Source organism: Mustelus asterias, chromosome 6, assembly GCF_964213995.1.
Source record: "Mustelus asterias chromosome 6, sMusAst1.hap1.1, whole genome shotgun sequence".
In the NCBI taxonomy this organism is placed as follows: domain Eukaryota; kingdom Metazoa; phylum Chordata; class Chondrichthyes; order Carcharhiniformes; family Triakidae; genus Mustelus; species Mustelus asterias.
This window is the reverse complement of record NC_135806.1, coordinates 140829027-140853606: the sequence shown is the minus strand read 5'-3', so window position 1 is coordinate 140853606 and position 24580 is coordinate 140829027. Positions and strand designations below refer to the sequence as shown.

General features: G+C 48.4%; 1 protein-coding gene across 3 annotated transcripts in view; it reads right to left on the bottom strand.

The window, feature by feature from the left end:
- Positions 1 to 18249, bottom strand: part of egflam (EGF-like, fibronectin type III and laminin G domains) — a 143575-nt gene extending 125326 nt beyond the window's left edge. For 2 of the 3 annotated variants that reach the window (XM_078215208.1, XM_078215209.1), the window contains exons 1-5: positions 17642 to 18249; positions 6837 to 6946; positions 6171 to 6257; positions 4320 to 4346; positions 610 to 727 (exon numbers count right to left, since the gene is read on the bottom strand). In XM_078215208.1, coding sequence (XP_078071334.1) covers positions 610 to 727; positions 4320 to 4346; positions 6171 to 6257; positions 6837 to 6946; positions 17642 to 17747 — 448 coding nt within the window. In that variant the 5' untranslated portion in view covers positions 17748 to 18249. The remainder of the gene's footprint in view (positions 1 to 609; positions 728 to 4319; positions 4347 to 6170; positions 6258 to 6836; positions 6947 to 17641) is intronic. The other variant, XM_078215207.1, reaches the window with a different exon arrangement.
- Positions 18250 to 24580: the final 6331 nt, after the last annotated feature.

Below are 24580 nucleotides of genomic sequence, written 5' to 3'. Positions count from 1 at the left end.
GTAAATCATTGGTGTAGCCAGCCTCCATTCACTCCATGTTACACTCACTTTCACTTCGGAGCAACTCCCATTCCAGCAGCTGAACACGACAATCAAGGTTGGGACACCGCTGTTGGAGTGCTGCATTGCCAGAGCTGCCCTCTTTCAGGCCAGACATTAAACTGAGGCCCCATCTGCCCTCTCAGAACCAGTACAGTCCCAGAACAGCACAGAAGGAGGCCATTTGGCCCATCAAGTCTGCGCCAATTCCCTTCCCCATAACCCCACATGTTTAGCCTGCTAATCCACCCTAACCCACACATCTTTGTTTGCACGGTGGGAGGAAACCGGAGCACCCGGAGGAAACCCACGCAGACACGGGGAGAATGTGCAGACTCCACACAGACAGTCGCCCGATGCCGGAATTGAACCCGGGTCGCTGGCGCTGTGAGGTAGCAGTGCTAACCACTGTGCCACCATGCCACCCCTAATGGAAGAAGGCCTGAATGTACCAACACATACACAATCGAACTGGGCCAATTCTATTTGGGTAATCAAGATATCTCAATATCAGTTGTTGCTGTTGTTTGGCTAGATTCTGCACTGTAAATTCCAGGTTTCAGTTCCTACCTGGAGAGAGGGTTGTCACATTGTGAGCCGGGCTGGGCCTCCCATCGCCAGTCCTGCCACGCGCTTTCACTGCCACGCGGTACATTGTCCCAGGCATCAGCTCCCCAACAACCAACTCCTGGAGAGAGACATTCAACTCAGCACTCAGGTATCAAACACTGAAATACACGCGATATCACACACTGAGATACACCCCGATATCACACACTGAAATACACCCTGATATCACACACTGAAATACACCCCGATATCACACACTGAAATACACCCCAATATCACACACTGAAATACAGCCCAATATCACACACTGAAATACACCCCGATATCACACACTGAGATACACCCCGATATCACACACTGAAATACAGCGCAATATCACACACTGAAATACACCCCGATATCACACACTGAGATACACCCCGATATCACACACTGAAATACACCCCGATATCACACACTGAAATACACCCCGATATCACACACTGAAATACACCCCGATATCACACAGTGAAATACACCCCGATATCACACAGTGAAATACACCCCGATATCACACAGTGAAATACACCCCGATATCACACACTGAAATACACCCCGATATCACACACTGAAATACACCCCGATATCACAACACTGAAATACACCCCGATATCACACACTGAAATACACCCCGATATCACACACTGAAATACACCCCGATATCACACACTGAAATACACCCCGATATCACACACTAAGATACACCCCGATATCACACACTAAGATACACCCCGATATCACACACTGAAATACACCCCGATATCACACACTGAAATACACCCCGATATCACACACTAAGATACACCCCGATATCACACACTAAGATACACCCCGATATCACACACTGAAATACACCCCGATATCACACACTGAAATACACCCCGATATCACACACTGAAATACAGCCCAATATCACACACTAAGATACACCCAGATATCACAACACTGAAATACACCCTGATATCACACACTGAAATACACCCCGATATCACACACTGAAATACACCCCGATATCACACACTGAAATACAGCGCAATATCACACACTGAGATACACCCAGATATCACACACTGAAATACAGCCCAATATCACACACTGAAATACAGCCCAATATCACACACTGAAATACACCCCGATATCACACACTGAGATACACCCCGATATCACACACTGAAATACAGCACAATATCACACACTGAAATACACCCCGATATCACACACTGAGATACACCCCGATATCACACACTGAAATACACCCCGATATCACACACTGAGATGCACCCCGATATCACACACTGAAATACACCCCGATATCACACACTGAAATACACCCCGATATCACACACTGAAATACACCCCGATATCACACACTGAAATACACCCCGATATCACACACTGAAATACAGCCCAATATCACACACTAAGATACACCCAGATATCACAACACTGAAATACACCCTGATATCACACACTGAAATACACCCCGATATCACACACTGAAATACACCCCGATATCACACACTGAAATACAGCGCAATATCACACACTGAGATACACCCAGATATCACACACTGAAATACAGCCCAATATCACACACTGAAATACAGCCCAATATCACACACTGAAATACACCTCGATATCACACACTGAAATACACCCCGATATCACACACTGAGATACACCCCGATATCACACACTGAAATACACCCCGATATCACACACTGAGATACACCCCGATATCACACACTGAGATACACCCCGATATCACACACTGAGATACACCCCGATATCACACACTGAAATACAGCGCAATATCACACACTGAGATACACCCAGATATCACACACTGAAATACAGCCCAATATCACACACTGAAATACAGCCCAATATCACACACTGAAATACACCCCGATATCACACACTGAGATACACCCCGATATCACACACTGAAATACACCCCGATATCACACACTGAGATACACCCCGATATCACACACTGAGATACACCCCGATATCACACACTGAGATACACCCCGATATCACACACTGAAATACAGCGCAATATCACACACTGAGATACACCCAGATATCACACACTGAAATACAGCCCAATATCACACACTGAAATACAGCCCAATATCACACACTGAAATACACCTCGATATCACGCACTGAGATACACCCCGAAATCACACACTGAGATACACCCCGATATCACACACTGAAATACACCCCGATATCACACTGCCATATTATTAATCAGATTCCCAATTGGTGACATTGGCCACATTTACAAAATCGAGCCCTATTACATTACTCATCATGGATCAAATTCCAGAGATACAACAACAACTCACTGCTTCTATCTATCACCGTTCATGCAGTAAAAGGTCCCCAGGCATTTGAAAGGAAGGTAATTGGAGAAAATTAGACCAACAAAACGGGTAAGGGTGATTAAAAGCTGTACCGAAAGCTGGGTTTTAACATACAGAAACAGTATTGTTTCATGCGCGCTATACAGACAAAACATACCGTTCATAGAGAAGGCAAGGAGAGAGTGTCAAATGTAATGTTACAGTCATAGCTAAGGTGTAGAGAAAGATCAACTTAATGCAAGGTCCATTCAAAAGTCTGACAGCAGCAGGGAAGAAGCTGTTCTTGAGTCATTTGGTACCTGATCTCAGACTTTTGTATCTTTTTCCTGATGGAAGAAGATGGAAGAGTGTATGGCGTGGAGGCCAGGTCATTGAGTGTCTTTAAGACAGAGATAGATAGGTTCTTGATTAATAAGGGGATCAGGGGTTATGGAGAAAAGGCAGGAGAATGGGGATGAGAAAAATATCAGCCACGATTGAATGGCAGACTCGATGGGCCGAGTGGCCTAATTCTGCTCCTATGTCCTTATGGTCTCATATCTGTGGTGCGTGGGGGCCTTGATTATGCTGGCTGCTTTTCTTAAAGTAGGAGAAAGAGGCACAGAGTTTCTGGGGGTGAATCGTGGAATCTAGGCCCGGGCTGCTGACAAGATGACAACCGATGGAGGAGTGGTTAAAACTGGGGATCAGAGGAGCGCATTGGATACCCCGGGGGCTAACGATAGAGAGGAGTGAGGTCACAAACGGGTGAGAGCTGTAATCCTGAGGCACTGGGGGACTGGGAGCTAGTGGAGACCAGGGAGCAGAGAGCTGACTGGTGAACAGGACTTGGTAAGTGTGAGGATACAGGCAGCAAAGATTTGGGGGATTTGTAGCTTACAGAAAATGGAGCTGGTTATCCAGACAGGAGAGCAGTGGGACAGTCCGTCCAGACAGGAGAGCAGTGGGACAGTCCGTCCAGACAGGAGAGCAGTGGGACAGGGTCTGTCCAGACAGGAGAGCAGTGGGACAGGGTCCGTCCAGACAGGAGAGCAGTGGGACAGGGTCCGTCCAGACAGGAGAGCAGTGGGACAGTCCATCCAGTCCAGACAATCACCAATATTTCCCTGCAAGCTAAGGTTCAGCCGATAGAGTCAAACATCTCAGCAGAATGTTCTGTCCCTGTCCCAGTGGGCACAGGGCTATAAGATGCGGCCCATTATTCCAAGCTCCATTGACACGAGAGGGACTGGATGATTCTGCCAGTGAGAAGGGCTGTCAAACTCTACCTATTATTTACATTTCCAGGATACTTACATAGATCTGTGGACTTCGCATTGGATTCTGCAAAAACAGAGATAAAGATTATAATCGTGACCAATGCTCAAGATCTCTGTGCCAAAGCTGTGCCAAAAGCTGGATTTTAAGAGTGTCTTGATTTGATTTGATTTATTATTGTCACACGTATTAGTATGCAGTGAAAAGTATTGTTTCTTGCGTGCTATACAGACAAAACATATTGTTCATAGAATACATAGGGGAGAAGGAAAGGAGAGTGTGGAATGTAGAGTTACTGTCATTGCTAGGGTGTAGAGAAAGATCAGCTTAATATATGGTAGGTCCATTCAAAAGTCTGATGGCAGCAAGGTTGTGGATTGCCATAGGAGTGGCAGATCCTAAGGATTGACTGCTTTTCCCCATCACTGTACCCATCGACCCATAGCTGGCCGTACCTCACTGAGGCAATACTGGAGGAGGGACAGTTAGGGGCACTGTACCCAACGGACTTCACTGTGCCCATAGGAGCTTCGAAAGCTTGTGCGGCTTTTGCTACCAAATAAACCTGTTGGACTTTAACCTGGTGTTGTTAAACTTCTTACTGTGTTTACCCCAGTCCAACGCCGGCATCTCCACATCAAGCCCAACGGACTGACCCATGTTTGTGGGGAGATCGAGAGGGAGCTCCAGGGATATCAGGTTCTGGGGGTTTGAATACAAAGGAATGGAAGCTATGCCACATTCCTGGGAAATCTCTAATCAGACCCTGGCTGGAGTGAATGCATCCTTGGAAGAGTACCTTACCTTGGAAGGGACTGTAGTGCTGATTCACCGGGGGCTAAATGAGTACAATAATGGGGAAAGTTTCCTCAGACAAGGCTGCAATTGATGAACTGTGGGAGATTAAGGGGGTGATTCAATTGACAGATTAAAGGTGATTGGAGGATTTGACAGGGTTAGATGGAGTGAGAGGTGTTATAACCGGGGTTTAAAGGAGGAACGCAAGGTTGTCACGGCAATTGTAATGGAACACCATGGCCCAGCCCCCGGGGGACCTAGAAACTATACATTCCAGCCCACCCACCCCTCCAGGAGCAGTGGGAGGGACGTGGAGTGGGTCACCCACACGTTGCCCAGTCGAGGCCCTGAGGTAGGTAACTGATGCCCAATTAAGGGCCTCATCCCATTGCAGCTCCAGGGTAAGGGGAGGGACCTGCCCCCGATGTGTAGTTGGATCCTGCGGGCTGCTGCTCCTTCGCTGTGGAAAGGTGTCAAACAGAGGCCCCCCCCTCCCCATATCCACCCATCCCCCCCATCCTGTCCAGCACCCTCCCCATGAGCCAGCTAAGTGGGGGCGGCCAACTCCTGAAACTTACACTGGGGTTTAGAGTGTAAAATTCAAGTGTGAATGGAGGTGGTCTGACTGCCCCTATCAGCACTTCCAGCATCATCATTATCTCTGCTTTAGATGTGGGTGTCGCTGGTTAGACCAGTATTTATTGCCCATCCCTAATTGCCCCTTGAGAAGGTGGTGGTGAGCTGCCTTCTTGAACCGCTGCAGTCCATGTGATGTAGATACACCCACAGTGCTGGGATTTTGACCCAGCGACAGTGAAGGAACGGCGATATATTTCCAAGTCAGGATGGTGAGTGACTCAGAGGGGAACCTCCAGGTGTTGGTGTTCCCAGGTATCTGCTGCCCTTGTCCTTCTAGATGGAAGTGGTCGTGGGTTTGGAAGGTGCTGTGGAAGGAGCTCCTTACAGGGGCAACTTGTGACAATTAGTAGCTAACTCCAAAGGCTAATGAACTTGTGTTGCTTGTTTCTTCCTATCGACCAACATTTATTGATTAATGAATTGCATGATCCCTGTCCAATGGCAGCTACTAACCGTGCTGTGATGGTCTGGCCTGAGCAGTAGTTCCTGAGCTGTCTTGGGCAGGATAGCTCTGTTATTCTTCACCTCTGCGTACAGTACCTGGCCAATCGGAATCACAAACACAGTTTGGGAGGAACTCAGTTAGTTTGATTTCAAATATTCCTCGTTTGCAAATCCCCTCAGAGTTTCCAGAACATTCCTTCCCCCAGTTCAATCAAGTCAGGAGATTCTAATGTCCCAACCTCCCCACACCCAGGGCGATGTTCATGAGGTTCTTTAGCAGAGAGGAAGAGAGAACCCCCCTCCCTCCCCGTGGCCAGAGAAATGTCTGAAATACCACCCCCCACAACCCACGCCACGTCCACCCAGTTTCAGGACAATGTCCCAAAGACTCCCAGGTCCATCCAGGATGAGGACAATGTCCAAATGATCCCCCCTATATCCACAAAGGTTGAGGATAATGTCCAAAAGAATCGGCACCGCCCCCCCCTCCCCCCCGCCCGCCGTGTCCACTCAGAGACCAAGATCAGTGACTGGGGTCCATTTCAATAACAAAGGGAATTCTCTTCCGCCCCAGGTCTGTGGAATAACAATACTGGAATGCCATCAATAATTGAGGTTCAGTTGTATTCCCCTGGACCAGGATGTAGTTTGATGTAGAAAAATGATTTGATTTACCATGTAGCTGGTGATGCCACTGTGTCGCCGCGGCGTTCTCCATCGGACTCTGAAAGCTGTACAGTTCAGTGTTTCCAACTCCACATCCAGCGGGGGACTCGGTCTGTCTGCTTCACAGAAGGTGTTTGGTGAGAGTAATTCTCCAAGGTGTCCCTCTCACACTTCCTTCCTCTATCCCAGTGTGGTCTGATGCAGTCACTGCACAGAGACCCCTTCATTCATACACCAACATCTTTTATTCACTTAAAATCAACTTCAATTGCTGCCAATGGCCATCATTTTTCCAAGTAAAATACTTCCAAGTTCAAAAGGGGCCTACAGGTGAGCCCAGCAACTACAGACCAATTAATGGTGGGGATCTTCTCAAAACAATAATTCAGAACAGAATTAATAGTCACATGGACAAATGTGACTTAATTAAGGAGAGTCAGCATGGATTTAAAGGAACTTGCTGGAGTTTCTTTGAGGAGGTAACAGAGAGGGTCGATTAGGGGGAGGTAGTTGATGTGGTCTACCTGGACTTTCAGAAGGTATTGGATACAGTGCCACACAACAGACTTGTGAGAAAAGTTATGGAATAAAAAGGGCAGTAATAACGTGGATATAGAATTGGCTTAGTGATATCCTTTAAAAAGTACCTGGATGAGTACTTGGCACACCATAATATTCAGGGCTATGGGCCAACAGGTGGGCAGGTCAGGACCTTTCATGCACGGTGCAGACTCGATGGGTCAAAGGGCCTCTTCTGCACTGTCGTATTCTGTGATTCTGTGGTAACAGTGAGTGATGGTTTAGAATCAAAACAGAAAAAGCTGGAAAAACTCAGCAGGTCTGGCTGCAAAGCGGGAAATTTACAGTTGTCATTCTGAGTCTGTATAACTCTTAATGGATATTTTCCAGGCTGGAGGAAGATTTGTAGCAGAGTTTTCCAGGGGTCAGTGTTGGGAGGCTTGCCTTTCCTGATATATATTAATGGTCTAGAACTTGGTGTGAAGGGGACAATTTTTAAATTTATGGATGATATGAAACTTGGAAACATTGTGAGGAGGGCAATGTGGAGCTCAGACAAGCTGGTGGAATGGGCGGATAGGTGGCAGATGGAGTTTGATGCGCAGAAATGTGGGGTAATGCATTTTGGTGGGAAGGACATGGAGAGAGAATATAAAATAAGGGGCACAATTCGGGAGTGGGGCAGGAGCAGAGGGAGCGAGGTGTATATGTGCAGAGATCATTGAAAATGGCAAGTCAGTGGGAGAGAGCAGTCAATGGGGACCGAGAGTATAAGAGCAAGGAGGTTTTGTTGAACTTGGCCGGTCTCAGCTGGAACAATACAACCAATTCTGGGCATTAGATTTCAGGGCGAACGTGAAGGTCTTGGAGACATTCAGGTGAATGGTTCCAGGGATGAGGAATGTCAGTTGTGAAGACATATTGGGAGAAGTTAGGATTGTTTTCTTCAGAGAAGGTGTTCAAGGTGTTCAAATTCATGAGCGACCTGGACTGCGTAGATAAGGAGAACGTGTTCTCACTGGGGGAGGGGTCACGAACGAGAGTGCACAGAGTTAAGGAAATTTGCAAAAGCGATATGAGATAAACTTTGTCATGCATTAAGTGGTTAGGATCTGGAACGCACTGTCTGAGAGTGTGGTGGAAACAGATTCACACAGCGAGTGGTTAGGATCTGGGATGCACTGTCTGAGAGTGTGGTGGAGACAGATTCACACAGCGAGTGGTTAGGATCTGGAATGTACTGTCTGAGAGTGTGGTGGAGACAGATTCACACAGCGAGTGGTTAGGATCTGGAATGTACTGTCTGAGAGTGTGGTGGAGACAGATTCACACAGCAAGTGGTTAGGATCTGGAATGCACTGTCTGAGAGTGTGGTGGAGACAGATTCACACAGCGAGTGGTTAGGATCTGGAATGTACTATCTGAGAGTGTGGTGGAGACAGATTCACACAGCGAGTGGTTAGGATCTAGAATGTACTGTCTGAGAGTGTGGTGGAGACAGCTTCAATCAGAACATTCACACGCTATTGGACTGTTATCTGAAGAGGAAGAAGGTGCAGAGTTATGGAGGGAAGGCCGGAGAATGGCACCAAGGCAGCTGCTCATTCGGAGAGCGGGCACACACATGATGGGCTGAATGAAATGCAAAAATACAAAAAGAAAGCCCAGAGTAAAATAAAGGCCAGAATGTTCCGGCCATTCAATCCCGCTGCAGTGGACGGAGATTGGGCCGGAAGCCAAGTTCTCCGACCTCGCTGTAGTGGGAGCGTGGTGAGAATGGCCAGTAAGATCGTGCCCAATGCGTTTGTCATTAGATTAAGGTTTTTATGCAACCAAGATTCAAAAGCCATCAGTGTATATTTGTTATGGGAACGAGATACAGCATTAAACTATTCCAAAATCAGATAGATTCTTTCTGAATTCTACAACTGGCAGCTACAGCACGGGGTTAGATATAGAGTCAAGCTCCCGCTACACTGTCCCCATCAAACACTCCCAGGACAGATACAGCACGGGGTTAAATACAGAGTAAAGCTCCCTCTACACTGTCCCCATCAAACACTCCCAGGACAGATACAGCACGGGGTTAGATATAGAGTAAAGCTCCCTCTACGCTGTCCCCATCAAACACTCCCAGGACAGGTACAGCACGGGGTTAGATACAGAGTAAAGCTCCCTCTACACTGTCCCCATCAAACACTCCCAGGACAGATGCATCACGGGGTTAGATATAGAGTAAAGCTCCCTCTACACTGTCCCCATCAAACACTCCCAGGACAGGTACAGCACGGGGTTAGATATAGTGTAAAGTTCCCTCTACACTGTCCCCATCAAACACTCCCAGGACAGGTACAGCAGGGGTTAGAAACAGAGTGAAGCTCTCTCTACACTGTCCCCATTAAATACTCCCAGGACAGGTACAACAGGGGTTAGATACAGAGTAAAGCTCCCTCTACACTGTCCCTATCACTCTCAGGACAGGTACAGCACGGGGTTAGATACAGAGTAAAGCTCCTTCTACACTGTCCCCATCAAACACTCCCAGGACAGGTACAGCATGGCGTTAGATACAGAATAAAGCTCCCTCTACACTGCCCCCATCAAACACTCCCAGGACAGGTACCGCACGGGGTTAGAAACAGAGTAAAGCTCCCTCGACACTGTCCCCATCAAACATTCCCAAGACAGGTACAGCATGGGGTTAGATTCAGAGTAAAGCTCCCTCTACACTGTCCCCATCAAACACTCCCAGGACAGGTACAGCACAGGGTTAGATACAGAGTAAAGCTCCCTCTACACTGTCCCCATCACACACTCCCAGGACAGGTACAGCACGGGGTTAGATACAGAGTAAAGCTCCCTCTACACTGTCCCCATCAAACACTCCCAGGACAGATGCATCACGGGGTTAGATACAGAGTAAAGCTCCCTCTACACTGTCCCCATCAAACACTCCCAGGACAGGTACAGCATGGGGTTAGATACAGAGTAAAGCTCCCTCTACACTGTCCCCATCAAACACTCCCAGGACAGGTACAGCATGGGGTTAGATACAGAGTAAAGCTCCCTCTACACTGTCCCCATCAAACACTCCCAGGACAGGTACCGCACGGGGTTAGAAACAGAGTAAAGCTCCCTCGACACTGTCCCCATCAAACACTCCCAAGACAGGTACAGCATGGGGTTAGATACAGAGTAAAGCTCCCTCTACACTGTCCCCATCAAACACTCCCAGGACAGGTACAGCATGGGGTTAGATACAGAGTAAAGCTCCCTCTACACTGTCCCCATCAAACACTCCCAGGACAGGTACCGCACGGGGTTAGAAACAGAGTAAAGCTCCCTCTACACTGTCCCCATCAAACAGTCTTTTCATTCATATATCAACTTTTTTTTGTCATACATTTACAGGATGGGGGCGTCGCTGGCTGGACCAGCATTTATTGCCCATCCCGAGTTACGTTTGAGAAGGTAGTGGTGAGCTGCCTTCTTGAATTGCTGCAGTCCATGTGGTGTAGGTACACCCACAGTGCTGTTAGAGAGGGAGTTCCAGGATTTTCACCCAGTGTCAGTAAAGGAACGGTGATATATTTCCAAGTCATTGGGCGTGGGGGGGGCGGGGGGTTAGATCCAGAGTATAGCTTCCACTTCCTGGACACCCAGACCTGACATTGAGAGACAGAAACAGAAAGGGATCGACAGAGAGACAGAGATACAAAGGGAGGGAAACAGAGACTGGGATAAAATAGCAGGCCCAGGAGTTGTGACAGATAAGAGAGAGAGAGAGACAGAAAGGAAGAGAGAGAGAGACAGGTAAACACAGTGACCAGGAGTCAGAGGGGGATAGAATGTTCTGAATTTGATTCCAGCAAGCTGTTGTGGATTAAATGGTAGATCACACAGGTTAAAGGGCGCTGAGTTTGGTCTTACTGTGACAGCTAATTCGTTTTAAATCCTGTTGGTCAATTTCCTGCAGCTGTCAACATATTTACAAATCACAGGCACACATTTCACCAGTGACACAAGATTCATGGAGCAATACCTTCCACAACTTTTACCCAATAGTTGTCAACAAAACAGGACATGTGGTCGAGTGAGAACATTGGAACAGAGAACATAGAAAAACTACAGCACAAACAGGCCCTTCGGCCCCACAAGTTGTGCCGAAAATATCCCTACCTTCTAGACCTACCTATAACCCTCCATCCTATTAAGCTCCATGTACTCATCCAGGAGTCTCTTAAAAGACCCTATTGAGTTTGCCTCCACCACCACTGACGGCAGCCGATTCCACTCGCCCACCACCCTCTGTGTGAAAGACTTCCCCCTAACATCTCCCCTGTACCTACCCCCCAGCACCCTAAACCTGTGTCCTCTCGTAGCAGACATTTCCACCCTGGGAAAAAGCCTCTGAGAGTCCACCCGATCTATGCCTCTCAACATCTTATACACCTCTATTAGGTCTCCTCTCATCCTTCGTCTCTCCAAGGAGAAAAGACCGAACTCCCTCAGCCTATCCTCATAAGGCATGCCACTCAATCCAGGCAACATCCTTGTAAATCTCCTCTGCACCCTTTCAATCTTTTCCACATCCTTCCTATAGTGAGGCGACCAGAACTGAGCACAGTACTCCAAGTGGGGTCTGACGAGGGTCTTATATAGCTGCATCATTATCCCTGGACTCCTAAACTCAATCCCTCGATTGATAAAGGCCAGCACACCATACGCCTTCTTAACCACCTCCTCCACCTGCGGGGCTGATTTTAGAGTCCAATGGACCCGGACCCCAAGCTCCTTCTGATCCTCTACAGTACCAAGAGTCTTTCCCTTTATATTGTACTCCTTCATCCCATTTGACATTGAGCAGAATCTACACCTTCCCAAACAAACACACAATACAAGAATTTAAAATTCAACATCATTCATCTTTAAGGAATTAAATACTCAATTTAACACATTTCTATCTGCGGTATAACATTGACAGAGCTGTGCGGCACGGTGGCACAGTGGTTAGCACTGTCGAGGGGGACCACAGGTTCGATTCCCGGCTCGGGTCACTGTCTGTGTGGAGTTTGCACATCCTCCCCGGGTCTGCGTGGGTTTCCTCCGGGCGCTCCGGTTTCCTCCCACAGTCCAAAGATGTGCGGGTTAGGTTGATTGGCCGTGCTAAAATTGACACTTATAGTGTCCTGGGATGCGTAGGTTAGAGAGATTAGTGGGGTAAATGTGTGGGGTGATGGGGATAGGGCCTGGGTGGGATTGTGGTCGGTGCAGACTCGATGGGCCAAATGGCCTCCTTCTGCACTGTAGGGATTCTATGATTCAAGCTATATTACTCCTTTTTCTCTCTCACCCCCTCTATTTATCTCCACAATCTCTCTTCCTTTGCAACGCTCTGCCACCTCCCTCGAACACAAACACATTTCACTGCCACGATCTCTCAGAATTCACTCCCTCCTCATGGGAATAGCTCTGAGGAAGCGGTGAGCGACAAGGCAGATAAAGCAGCAGGGGTTTATTTGGAGACATAATGATATACAAATCAGAACTGAGAATGTTTGACAAGTCCACAACCCCAAACCTGTCGGAACGACCCCGCGCCCATTTTCCTAGGTCAATGGGAAGTTTTCAGGAGAGGATGGCACCTGTACAAGAAGGATGGGTCACAACTAAGTTGGAAGGGCACGAATATCCTGGCTGGGAGTTTTGCGAGTGCAGTTCGGGGGGGGGTTTAAACTAGTATGGCAGGGGGGAGGAGATCAAACTATTAGGTCTACAAGTGTAGAGGCTGGGGACGAGCTTGGGGCCAGGACAAGGCTGGCAAAGAAGAAGAGCACTCTGGGGGAGGATGACCTCACTGGGCCTGGAGGCCTGGAGTGCTTATACTTCAATGCAAGGAGCGTAGCAGGTAAGACAGACGAACTTAGGGCCTTAATGCTCACGAGGAATTTGGATGTGGTTGCGGTGACAGAGACTTGGTTGAAAGAGGGACAGGACTGGCAGCTGAATATTCCGGGGTACAAATGTTTTAGGCGAGACAGAGGAGGGGCCAAAAGAGGTGGGGGACTAGCAGTATTAGTTGGAGAGCATATTACAGCGGTGCAGAGGGAGGACAATTCAGAGGGGTCGTGTAACGAGTCACTCTGGGTGGAGCTTAGAAACAGGAAGGGCGCAGTCACTATGTTGAGGGTATACTACAGGCCCCTCAACAGCCCGAGGGAAGTGGAAGAACGGATATGTCAGGAGATACTGGATACGTGCAGGAAAAATAGGGTTGTTGTAGTGGGAGACTTCAATTTCCCTGGTATAGACTGGAAATCGCTGTGAGCTGGGACTCTGAATGGGGAGGAATTTGTAAAATGCGTACAGGAGGGTTCTTTGGAACAATATGTAGATAGCCCGACTAGAGAGGGGGCTATACTGGACCTAGTACTGGGGAATGAGCCCGGTCAGGTCTTCAAAGTTTCGGTAGGGGAACATGTGGCAAATAGTGACCACAATTCTGTTAGCTTTAGGATAGTGATGGAAAAGGATGAGTGGTGTCCCAAGGGTAAGGTGTGGGATTGGGGGAAGGCTAACTTTAGTGGGATTAGGCAGAAATTGGCAGCTCTTGATTGGGAGAGGCTGTTTGAGGGTAAATCCACATCTGGCATGTGGGAGTCTTTTAAGGAACAGTTGTTAGGGCTACAGGACAGGCATGTGCCTGTTAAAAAGGATAGGAAGGGTAGGATTAGAGAACCGTGGATAACCAGGGAAATTGAGGGACTGGTCAAAAAGAAAAGAGAGGCGTATGTTAGGTCCAAGCAGCTAAAAACGGAGGGAGCTCTGGAGGAGTACAAAGAAAGTAGGAAAGAACTCAAACGGGAAATTAGAAGGGCAAAAAGGGGTCACGAAATGTCCTTGCAGACAGGATTAAGGAGAATCCCAAGGCATTTTATTCATACGTTAGGAACAAAAGGGTTGTCAGGGAAAAAATCGGACCTCTCAGGGACAAAAGTGGGGAATTATGCTTGGAGCCCAAAGAAGTAGGGGAGATCCGACATGAATACTTTGCGTCGGTATTCACAAAGGAGAGGGATGTGTTGACTGGGATTGTCTCGGAGGGGAGTGTTGAACCGTTGGAGAAAATCTCCATTACAAGGGAGGAAGTGTTAGGTTTGTTAGAGAATATAAAGACTGACAAATCCCCAGGGTCTGATGGAATCTATCCAAGGCTGCTCAGGGAGACGAGAGATGAAATCGCTGGGCCTCTGACGCAAATCTTTGTCTCGTCACTGGACGCAGGCGAGGTCCCAGAGGATTGGAGGATAGCTAATGTGGTCCCGTTATTTAAGAAGGGTAGGAAGGATAATCCGGGTAATTATAGGTCGGTGAGCTTGACGTCCATGGTGGGGAAGTTGTTGGAGAAGATTCTTAGAGATAGGATGTATGCGCATTTAGAAAGGAATAAACTCATTAACGATAGTCAGCATGGTTTTGTGAGAGGGAGGTCATGCCTCACTAACCTGGTGGAGTTTTTTGAAGAAGTGACCAGAATGGTTGACGAGGGAAGGGCCGTGGATGTCGTCTATATGGACTTTAGTCAAGCGTTTGACAAAGTCCCTCATGGTAGGCTGGTGAAAAAGGTTGGATCTCATGGGATAAAGGGGGAGGTGGCTAGATGGGTGGAGAACTGGCTTGGTCACAGAAGACAGAGGGTGGTAGTGGAAGGGTCTTTTTCTGGCTGGAGGCCTGTGACTAGTGGTGTTCCGCAGGGCTCTGTATTGGGACTTCTGCTGTTTGTGATTTATATAAACGATCTGGAAGAAGGTGTAACTGGGGTGATCAGTAAGTTTGCGGACGACACAAAATTGGCAGGGCTTGCAGATAGTGAGGAGCATTGTCAGAAGCTACAGAAGGAAATAGATAGGCTGGAAATTTGGGCAAAGAAATGGCAGATGGAGTTCAGTCCTGATAAATGCGATGTGATGCATTTTGGTAAAAATAATGTAGGGAGGAGCTATACGATAAATGGCAGAACCATAAAGGGTGTAGATACGCAGAGGGACCTGGGTGTGCAAGTCCACAGATCCTTGTAGGTGACGTCACAGGTGGAGAAGGTGGTGAAGAAGGCATATGGCATGCTTGCCTTTATAGGACGGGGCATAGAGTATAAAAGTTGGGGTCTGATGTTGCAGATGTATAGAACGTTGGTTCGGCCGCATTTGGAATACTGCGTCCAGTTCTGGTCGCCACACTACCAGAAGGACGTGGAGGCTTTGGAGAGAGTACAGAGGAGGTTTACCAGGATGTTGCCTGGTATGGAGGGGCTTAGTTATGAGGAGAGATTGGGTAAACTGGGGTTGTTCTCCCTGGAAAGACGGAGGATGAGGGGAGACTTAATGGAGGTGTATAAAATTATGAAAGGCATAGATAGGGTGAATGGTGGGAAGCTTTTCCCCAGGTCGGTGGTGACATTCACGAGGGGTCATAGGTTCAAGGTGAAGGGGGGAGGTTTAACACAGATATCAGAAGGACATATTTTACACAGAGGGTGGTGGGGGCCTGGAATGCGCTGCCAGGCAAGGTGGTGGAGGCGGACACACTGGGAACGTTTAAGACTTATCTAGACAGCTATATGAACGGAGTGGGAATGGAGGGATACAAAAGAATGGTCTAGTTTGGACCAGGGAGCGGCACGGGCTTGGAGGGCCGAAGGGCCTGTTCCTGTGCTGTATTGTTCTTTGTTCTTTGTCCCACTCTCGATTTGCACGCCTCGCTACAATTGGCCTGATGCATCATCACCCCAGATAACTCACCCGTTTAACGGGCACATTACCACACCTACCTCCCTCGCTCTGCACAGCCATCTCTCTCTCTCCCTCTGCTCCTGCCTCTCTCATTAACCCTGTATTTTTCGGCCACTATCTCTGGCGGCACGGTGGTTAGTACTGCTGCCTCACAGCGCCAGAGACCTGGGTTTGATTCCCGGCTTGGGTCACTGTCTGTGCAGAGTCTGCACATTCTCCCCATGTCTGCGTGGGTTTCCTCCGGGTGTTCCGGTTTCCTCCCACATTCTGAAAGACGTGCTGGTTAGGTGCATTGGCCATGATAAATTCTCCCTCAGTGTCCCTGAACAGACGCTGGAGTGTGGCGACAAGGGGATTTTCACAGTAACTTCATTGCAGTGTTAATATAAGCCTACTTGTGACACAAATAAATAAACTTTACTTTTCTTTAGCTCTGTCCCTCCTACAACAGACAGGCCATTTACTCCCCTCTCCGACTCTTGTTTCCTGCTCCATCCATCCTCCATCCCACCCTCCCGTTGCCTGATCACACGCTCGCTAATTCCCACCAACACTTTCATCCCGGAATACCATCAGATACAACCCTCCCCCTCACACTCACCCCCGTCACACTCACCCCCGTCACACTCACCCCCGTCACACTCACCCCCGTCACACTCACCCCCGTCACACTCACCCCCGTCACACTCACCCCCGTCACACTCACCCCCGTCACACTCATCCCGTCACACTCACACCCCCGCCCCCTCCCTGCCTGCTTCCTGCCCCCCACCCCCTCCCCCACCCCACCCCCCCTTCCCCCGCCCACTCCCTCCCCCGTCCCCCTCCCTTGCTCCCTCCCCCACTTCCTCCCCCGGTCCCCCTCCCCACACAATCCCCCGCCCCCTCCTTCACCCCCTCCCCTCCCTCGCCATCTCCCCGCCCCCTCCCGTGCCCCCTCCCCCACACAATCCCCTGCCCCCTCCCTTGCCCCCTCCCCTGCCCACTCCCACACCCCCTCCTCTGCCCCCCCCTCCCACAACCCCCCCCCCCCCCCCCGCCCACTCCCACACCCCCCTCCTCCGCCCCCCCTCGCCGCTCCCTCGAGTTGACGTTTACAATGTGATCCGGCTGTGAGCGTTTTCCTTTGGGATTCTCTCCTGTCTGGGTGATTTTGCCAGTATCCGGAGACTGGGAGAATGGTCGGGGCCTGCACTGCAGCCTGGAGGAAAGTTGGCACAGCGCAATGTGTAAACCCCCTCTGCCCAGCCATTCCCATCGGGCACGGGAGGGAGGAGCTGCCATCGCCGAGCGGGCACCAGATCCAACACATTGAACCATCTGAGCCCTTTCCCCATCACAGAAACACTGGGGGTGGGGTGGGGTGGGGTGGTGGGGGTGGAGGGTTGGAGGGTTGGAGGGACGGGTCAGGTAGTGGGTTGGGTGACAGGGTTTAGTTTGTTGTTACACATTCATCAATCCTCCACAATCACTCCAATCAAAGCCTGTCAGGAGATCAGTTCTTACCTGGTCTGCGTGTGGAGCTCCTGTCCCACCTGAAAGACGCGGCCTGAGAGAATAGAACCAGGAACAGGAGGGGGGCCAATCGCCCCCATTTCCCCCAAACATCCATCCAGAGAGTGGGCAGAAATTCCCAGCAAGCAGGTCCCCCTGACACACGGCAGACGGTCAGCGAGGTGCCACAGGAGAGCTTTGCCCAGATCCACAGGCGATGGGGAGCTAGAGGGTGAGGATCTGGAACTTGTACACAACTCAACAAACAGGACACAATTACCCCGGGAGCAAGCGGATTCTGACACAGTCTGCCCCTCTCAGAGAAACAGCGAGGGAGGAGGCTTAAAAACTCCAAAAACAAACGATTCAATGGTTCATCCTCAGAACAGATTTACACACTCTCTCTCCTCCTCCTCTTCCTCTCTTTCTTTCCCTCCTCTCTCTCTCTCCCTATCTGTCTTTCTCTCTCCTTCTTCCTGTCTATTTTTCTCTGTCCCTTTCTGTCTCTCTCTGTCTGTCTGTCTCTCTCTCTCTCTGTCTCTTTCTGTCTCTGTCACTCTCTCTCTGTGTTGTCGAATGCAGTTGCTCCTTCAGGATACGAGTGCTCTGGCAGCTAAGGAGATAAGTGAAGTCTAATCCTGTGCTGATGTAAGGGAAGCCCAGATGTAGCCTTGTGGAGCTAACTTTAGCATGGCAGGATGAAACATTTAAAGCAACATCACCCCCTCAATGCAAGGGTTTTGAAGTTAAGTGGAGAAACACACCTCAGTCAGACACAGTAACTAATCTGCTTGGGGTTATTCTCCAGTAAAGTTTGTACCATTGGTTAAATCGGCAGTGTCACTTTAAAAAAAGAATCAATATTTAGGACAATTTGGAGAGGTCAAAGGGCAGGGAGGAAGTTGCAATTAGTACTTCCACATGAAGCAGCTGATCCTACAGCATCTTAATTATTTTTAATTGTCGTTATTTTCAAAGGGGTTGAGTCTTTAGACAAACATCAAACTCCTGCCGGTTTCTTGAAGCTGCTTTGAAAGAAAGAGCGAATTTGCTTTTCTCTGCTGTAACTCCATAAGCTCAAGGAAGCCCCGAGTGCTTTTCCCACGAACGTAGCCCCCGTGAAAGGTAGTCACTGTTGCTGCAATCCTCCGCACTTTAACTTGCACGTCTGGAATAAATAAAGCAAGAGGTTTTTGTGAAGCAGGATCGAAGGAAGGGCTGGCTTGAGGAGTGGATGCATTTAATTAAAGCAATGCGTGGCTGAAAGATTGGACCGGCCCACGCTTGTCCTCAAATGTAAATAGAAGGTGAGGGGGTGTCACCCCCAGAGTAAACTAGCAGGTCGCGGCTGCCAAGCTGTTAATGAAATCTAAACTGAGTGGGAGAAGGGAAAAGGGAAGTCATGCTTTTCATTTGCACTCGTCCTGACCACAGGAGAATGCCTCACAGCCAGTGAAGTAGTTTCAGAATGTACTCGATGATCGATGCAGGAAACCCGGACATTCTCTCTTCCAGCTTCTTCCGTCGGGAAAAAGATACAAGAGTCTGAGGTCACGCACCAACCAACTCAAGAACAGCTTCTTCCCTGCTGCCATCAGACTTTTGAATGGACTTACCTTGCATTAAGTTGATCTTTCTCTACACTCTAGCTATGACTGTAACACCATATTCTGCACTCTCTCCTTTCCTTCTCTATGAACAGTATGCTTTGAACAAAGAACAATACAGCACAGGAACAGGCCCTTCGGCCCTCCAAGCCCGTGCCGCTCCCTGGTCCAAAGTAGATCATTCTTTTGTATCCCTCCATTCCCACTCCGTTCATACGGCTGTCTAGATAAGTCTTAAACGTTCCCAGTGTGTCCGCCTCCACCACCTTGCCTGGCAGCGCATTCCAGGCCCCCACCACCCTCTGTGTAAAATATGTCCTTCTGATATCTGTGTTAAACCCCCCCCCCCCTTCACCTTGAACCTATGACTCCTCGTGAACGTCACCACTGACCTGGGGAAAAGCTTCCCACCGTTCACCCTATCTATGCCTTTCATAATTTTATACACCTCCATTAAGTCTCCCCTCATTCTCCGTCTTTCCAGTGAGAACAACCCCAGTTTACCAAATCTCTCCTCATAACCAAGCCCCTCCATACCAGGCAACATCCTGGTAAACCTTTTCTGTACTCTCTCCAAAGCCTCCACGTCCTTCTGGTAGTGTGGCGACCAGAACTGGACGCAGTATTCCAAATGCGGCCGAACCAACGTTCTATACATCTGCAACATCAGACCCCAACTTTTATACTCTATGCCCCATCCTATAAAGGCAAGCATGCCATATGCCTTCTTCACCACCTTCTCCACCTGTGACGTCACCTTCAAGGATCTGTGGACTTGCACACCCAGGTCCCTCTGCGTATCTACACCCTTTATGGTTCTGCCATTTATCGTGTAGCTCCTCCCTACATTATTTCTACCAAAATGCATCACTTCGCATTTATCAGGATTGAACTCCATCCGCCTGTATAGCGCGCAAGAAACAATACTTTTCACTATATTCTAATACATGTGACAATAATAAATAAAATCAAAATCAAAGCAAATTAGTACACAGCAAGATCCCAGAAAGAGCAACAAGAGGATCTGTTTCTGTGAGGTCGATCTGAGGGATAGATTTTTGGCCAGGACGCCAGGGACAAAGCTTCCACCCCCGCCCCCACCCCTCGCTCTTTTTCAAAACAGGCATAGGATCTTTGACATCCACAAGGGCGGCAGGGTGGCACAGTGGTTAGCACAGCTGCCTCACAGTGCCAGGGACCCGGGTTTAATTCCAGCCTCGGGTCACTGTCTGTGTGGAGTTTTCACTTTCTCCCCGTGTCTGCGTGGGGTTTCCTCCGGGTGCTCCAGTTTCCTCCCACAGTCTGAAATACATGCAGGTTAGGTTGATTGGCCGTGTTAAATTGCCCCTTAGTGTCAGGGGGATTAACAGGGCAAATGTGTAGGGTTACGGGGATAGGGCCTGGGTGGGATTGTTGTCGGTGCAGGCTCGATGGGCCGAATAGCCTCCTTCTGCATTGTAGGGGTTCTATGATTCTATGAATGGTTTAACATCTCATTCAGAGGTCAGCAATTCTAACGGTGCAGCAGTGCACCTAAACAGGACCTAAACACACAACCCACTGACCCTGGGGTGTTCAGACACATGAACATGGCATAGGATGCGGTAACCATCACTTTGTGTAAAGTATAGTAAAATAATTGCTGCACTGATCGGACATCTGAGGGACCCATTGTACAATGTCTTAGTCATGAGATGGTACAGGTTTGTGACACTACTGTGCCATTGTATGGATGTATTTTAACCATGTTCTCTGCAGTTTTTCCAAACAGGCCTGGCCTTTTGTTTTGGCACTGTGCTGTCTGTACCGGTATCTCTAATTGTATCTCTAATTGTTGCTGAGGCAGGATAATTGAAGCAATGTTTATTTTTAATCTGGGCTGATGCAGTGTCCTGGAGTTTTATGACCCTTTTTGAATTGTTGGGGGGAAGAATGATTGACAGGTCAGGTGGTGCCTTGGGGCAGTTTTTCTTTACAGGGAGATTTGAAGGGTTAGTTTCAGTTTGACAGAAGCTGTTTGGGCTGCAGAGTAGAACCAGTCTTTCCCGCCTCTCTCTCTGGAGTGAAGATTCTGCTGTCGGTGGTTTGCTAATTGGAGGCTAGAGGCTCTATCTCTACCCCGAGGTGGCCTCGGAGCAACAAGATGGGGAAGTTAGAGTTTCGCTTCTCCATCCAAAGGACTCATTCACAGCAGGTGTCGCAAAGCTGCAAGATCCTGCATCACGTGAGCATACTTGCTTTCTGTGCTAAGTCTAGAACGGTGTGTATGTTTGTCGGGATGTTTGGTTGGAACAGTATCTGTAGGTGTTAAGGTTTATACAATATCATGATTGTTTTTTTCTTGTTTGTAATTGGTAAAAGGTATTGCTGATTTTTCTTACTATATGTAGCACAGTGGTTAGCACTGCTGCTTCACAGCTCCAGGGTCCCGGGTTCGATTCCCGGCTCGGGTCACTGTCTGTGTGGAGTTTGCACATTCTCCTCATGTCTGCGTGGGTTTCCTCCGGGTGCTCCGGTTTCCTCCCACAGTCCAAAGATGTGCGGGTTAGGTTGATTGGCCAGGTTAAAAATTGCCCCTTGGAGTCCTGGGATGCGTAGGTTAGAGGGATTAGTGGGTAAATATGTGGGGTGGGATTGTGGTCGGTGCAGACTCGATGGGCCGAATGGCCTCCTTCTGCACTGTAGGGTTTCTATGAACTGTATTCTTAAATAAACTTTGTTTGATAAAAGCTCCCTAGTGGGTTGTTTGAATCAAACCTGAAGTGAAACATCTCATGTTTATCCTCACCAAATTCAAAGTGCAAAACCTATGGTCTAGGCTGACTTCATAAAACACCTTGGAGTTTCTGACCTGGATTATAACAGTTTGTTTTTCTTTCCCAAGGCTGTATATCTCAATGTTTCATTTTAATTTATCATCATCAGTTTCCTCGATTCGGATCATGCAAACCCGATACACTCAACACCAACAACTTGCAATTGCACAGCACCTTTAGCATAAGGCCCTTCCCTGGGTATAATCTGACAAAACCTGACGCCAAGCCACATATTAGAACTGTTGGTGATAAGGAGCATCTTAAAGGAGGAGGAGAAGGAGGTAAGAAGGTGGACAGGTTAGAGAGGTAATTCCAGAGCTTAGGGTCTACACAGCAGAAAGCACCAGCAGCAAAAATAACTACGAGGTACAAGAGGCCAGAGTTGAAGATAGGTCATTTCTGAAAGGTAGTCGGGCTGGAAGACGTCACTGAGATAGCTCCTGGTGAGAGGAGGCACATTGAGGATGAGAATTTTAGGTCATGGAGAACTGAGATTGTCTGACTCAGTATATTGAAGCCTACGAGGTGCCCGAGGCACCCTGAATATCCAAATCAAGCTGTCAGAGCCAAGAGGCCTTGGGGCACCCCATGTACTCAACAACTATAAAGCCCCTGAAAAATATTTGTTACGAGTTGTCCCAATATAGGTGAGTGCCTGAGCATTGCAACAGTGGGAGTGAATGGGAAGGCGTTTGATCCATTGGGACTCTGTACAGTGGGAATAAATGGGAAGGGGTTTGACCCATTAGGATTCTGTACAGTGGGAGCAAATGGGAAGGGGTTTGATCCATTGGGATTCTGTAAAGTGGCAGGGAATGGGAAGGGGAATGATCCATTGGGATTCTGTACAGTGGGAGTGAGTGGGAAGAGGTTTGATCCATTGGGATTCTGTACAATGGGAGGGAATGGGAAGGGGTTTGGGTCCATTGGGATTCTGTACAGTGGGAATGGATTGGAAGGGGTTTGATCCATTGGGATTCTGTACAGTGGGAGTGAGTGGGAAGAGGTTTGATCCATTGGGATTCTGTAAAGTGGGAGTTAATGGAAAGGGAAATGATCCATTGGGATTCTGCAGAATGGGAGTGAATGGGAAGGAGTTTGATCCATTGGAATTCTATACAGTGAGGGTGAGTGGGAAGAGGTTTGATCCATTGGGATTCTGTACAGTGGGAGTGAGTGGGAAGAGGTTTGATCCATAGGGATTCTGTACAGTGGGAGTGAATGGGAAGGGGTTTGATCTATTGGGATTCTGTAGAGTGGGAGTGAATGGGAAGGGGTTTGATGCATTGGGATTCTGTAGAGTGGGAGTGAATGGGAAGGGGTATGATCCATTTGGATTTTCCGGGATGCATCTGACTTCACACTAATAGGAATCTACAACTGTTCCTATCTCTAGAACTTTGGAATGGTGACAGGATGGTGAAAAATAAGAAACATTGCTTTCTGCGCTGACATTTTTGGAGGTTTGTGTTTGCTTTCTGCAGACAGTATTTTGAGTGGAGACAAAAACAGAAAATGCTGTAAAATCTCAGCAGGTCTGACAGCATCTGTAGAGAGAGAATAGAGCCAACATTGCGAGTCTGGATGACCCCTCATCAGAGCTGTTTGTGTTGAGAGATTTAAGGATACATTAAAGTTGTGTTAGACACACACAAGAGGCACTCCAGCTCAGGTTCAACAACTAAGGGAGCTTGCGCAGTTTACACACACATGCTGATTTTGCAAAAATAACCTTCCAATCAAAACATAATAACCTGGGATAAATTACAGAGAAGATCCACCACTGCACTGCTGGTCAGGTGGTGTCCAGTACAACGCAAAACCAATCCATCCTGTGTGTGACTGATGGCGTGACAACCATGTCTCATCATCTCAATATCCCCATTCAAATATGATGGCTGAACATATAGACAGGACATCCAATCACTGATAAAGGATTGTTTGAAAACTGGGCAAGATATCTAAGTTGTTCTATCACAACTTCCTGCAATGTGGTTAGATTCCATATTGCCATTATCTGCCACGATTCTGTTTTGCTCGACAGCGACTAAGACTGCAAGAAACAAAAAGGGTCGTGAATGTAGCCCAATCCATCACGCAAACCAGCCTCCCATCCATTGACTCTGTCTACACTTCCTGCTGCCTCGGCAAAGCAGCCGGCATAATCAAGGAACCCCACGCACCCCGGACATTCTCTCTTCCACCTTCCTCCATCGGGAAAAAGATACAAAAGTCTGAGGTCACGTACCAACCGACTCAAGAACAGCTTCTTCCCTGCTGCTGCCAGACTTTTGAATGGACCGACCTTGCATTAAGTTGATCTTTCTCTGCATCCTAGCTATGACTGTAACACCACATTCTGCACTCTCTCCTTTCCTTCTCCACGAACAGTATGCTTTGTCTGTATAGCGCGCAAGAAACAATACTTTTCACTGTATGTTAATACATAGAACAAAGAACAATACAGCACAGGAACAGGCCCTTCGGCCCTCCAAGCCCGCGCCGCTCCCTCGTCCAAACTAGACCAT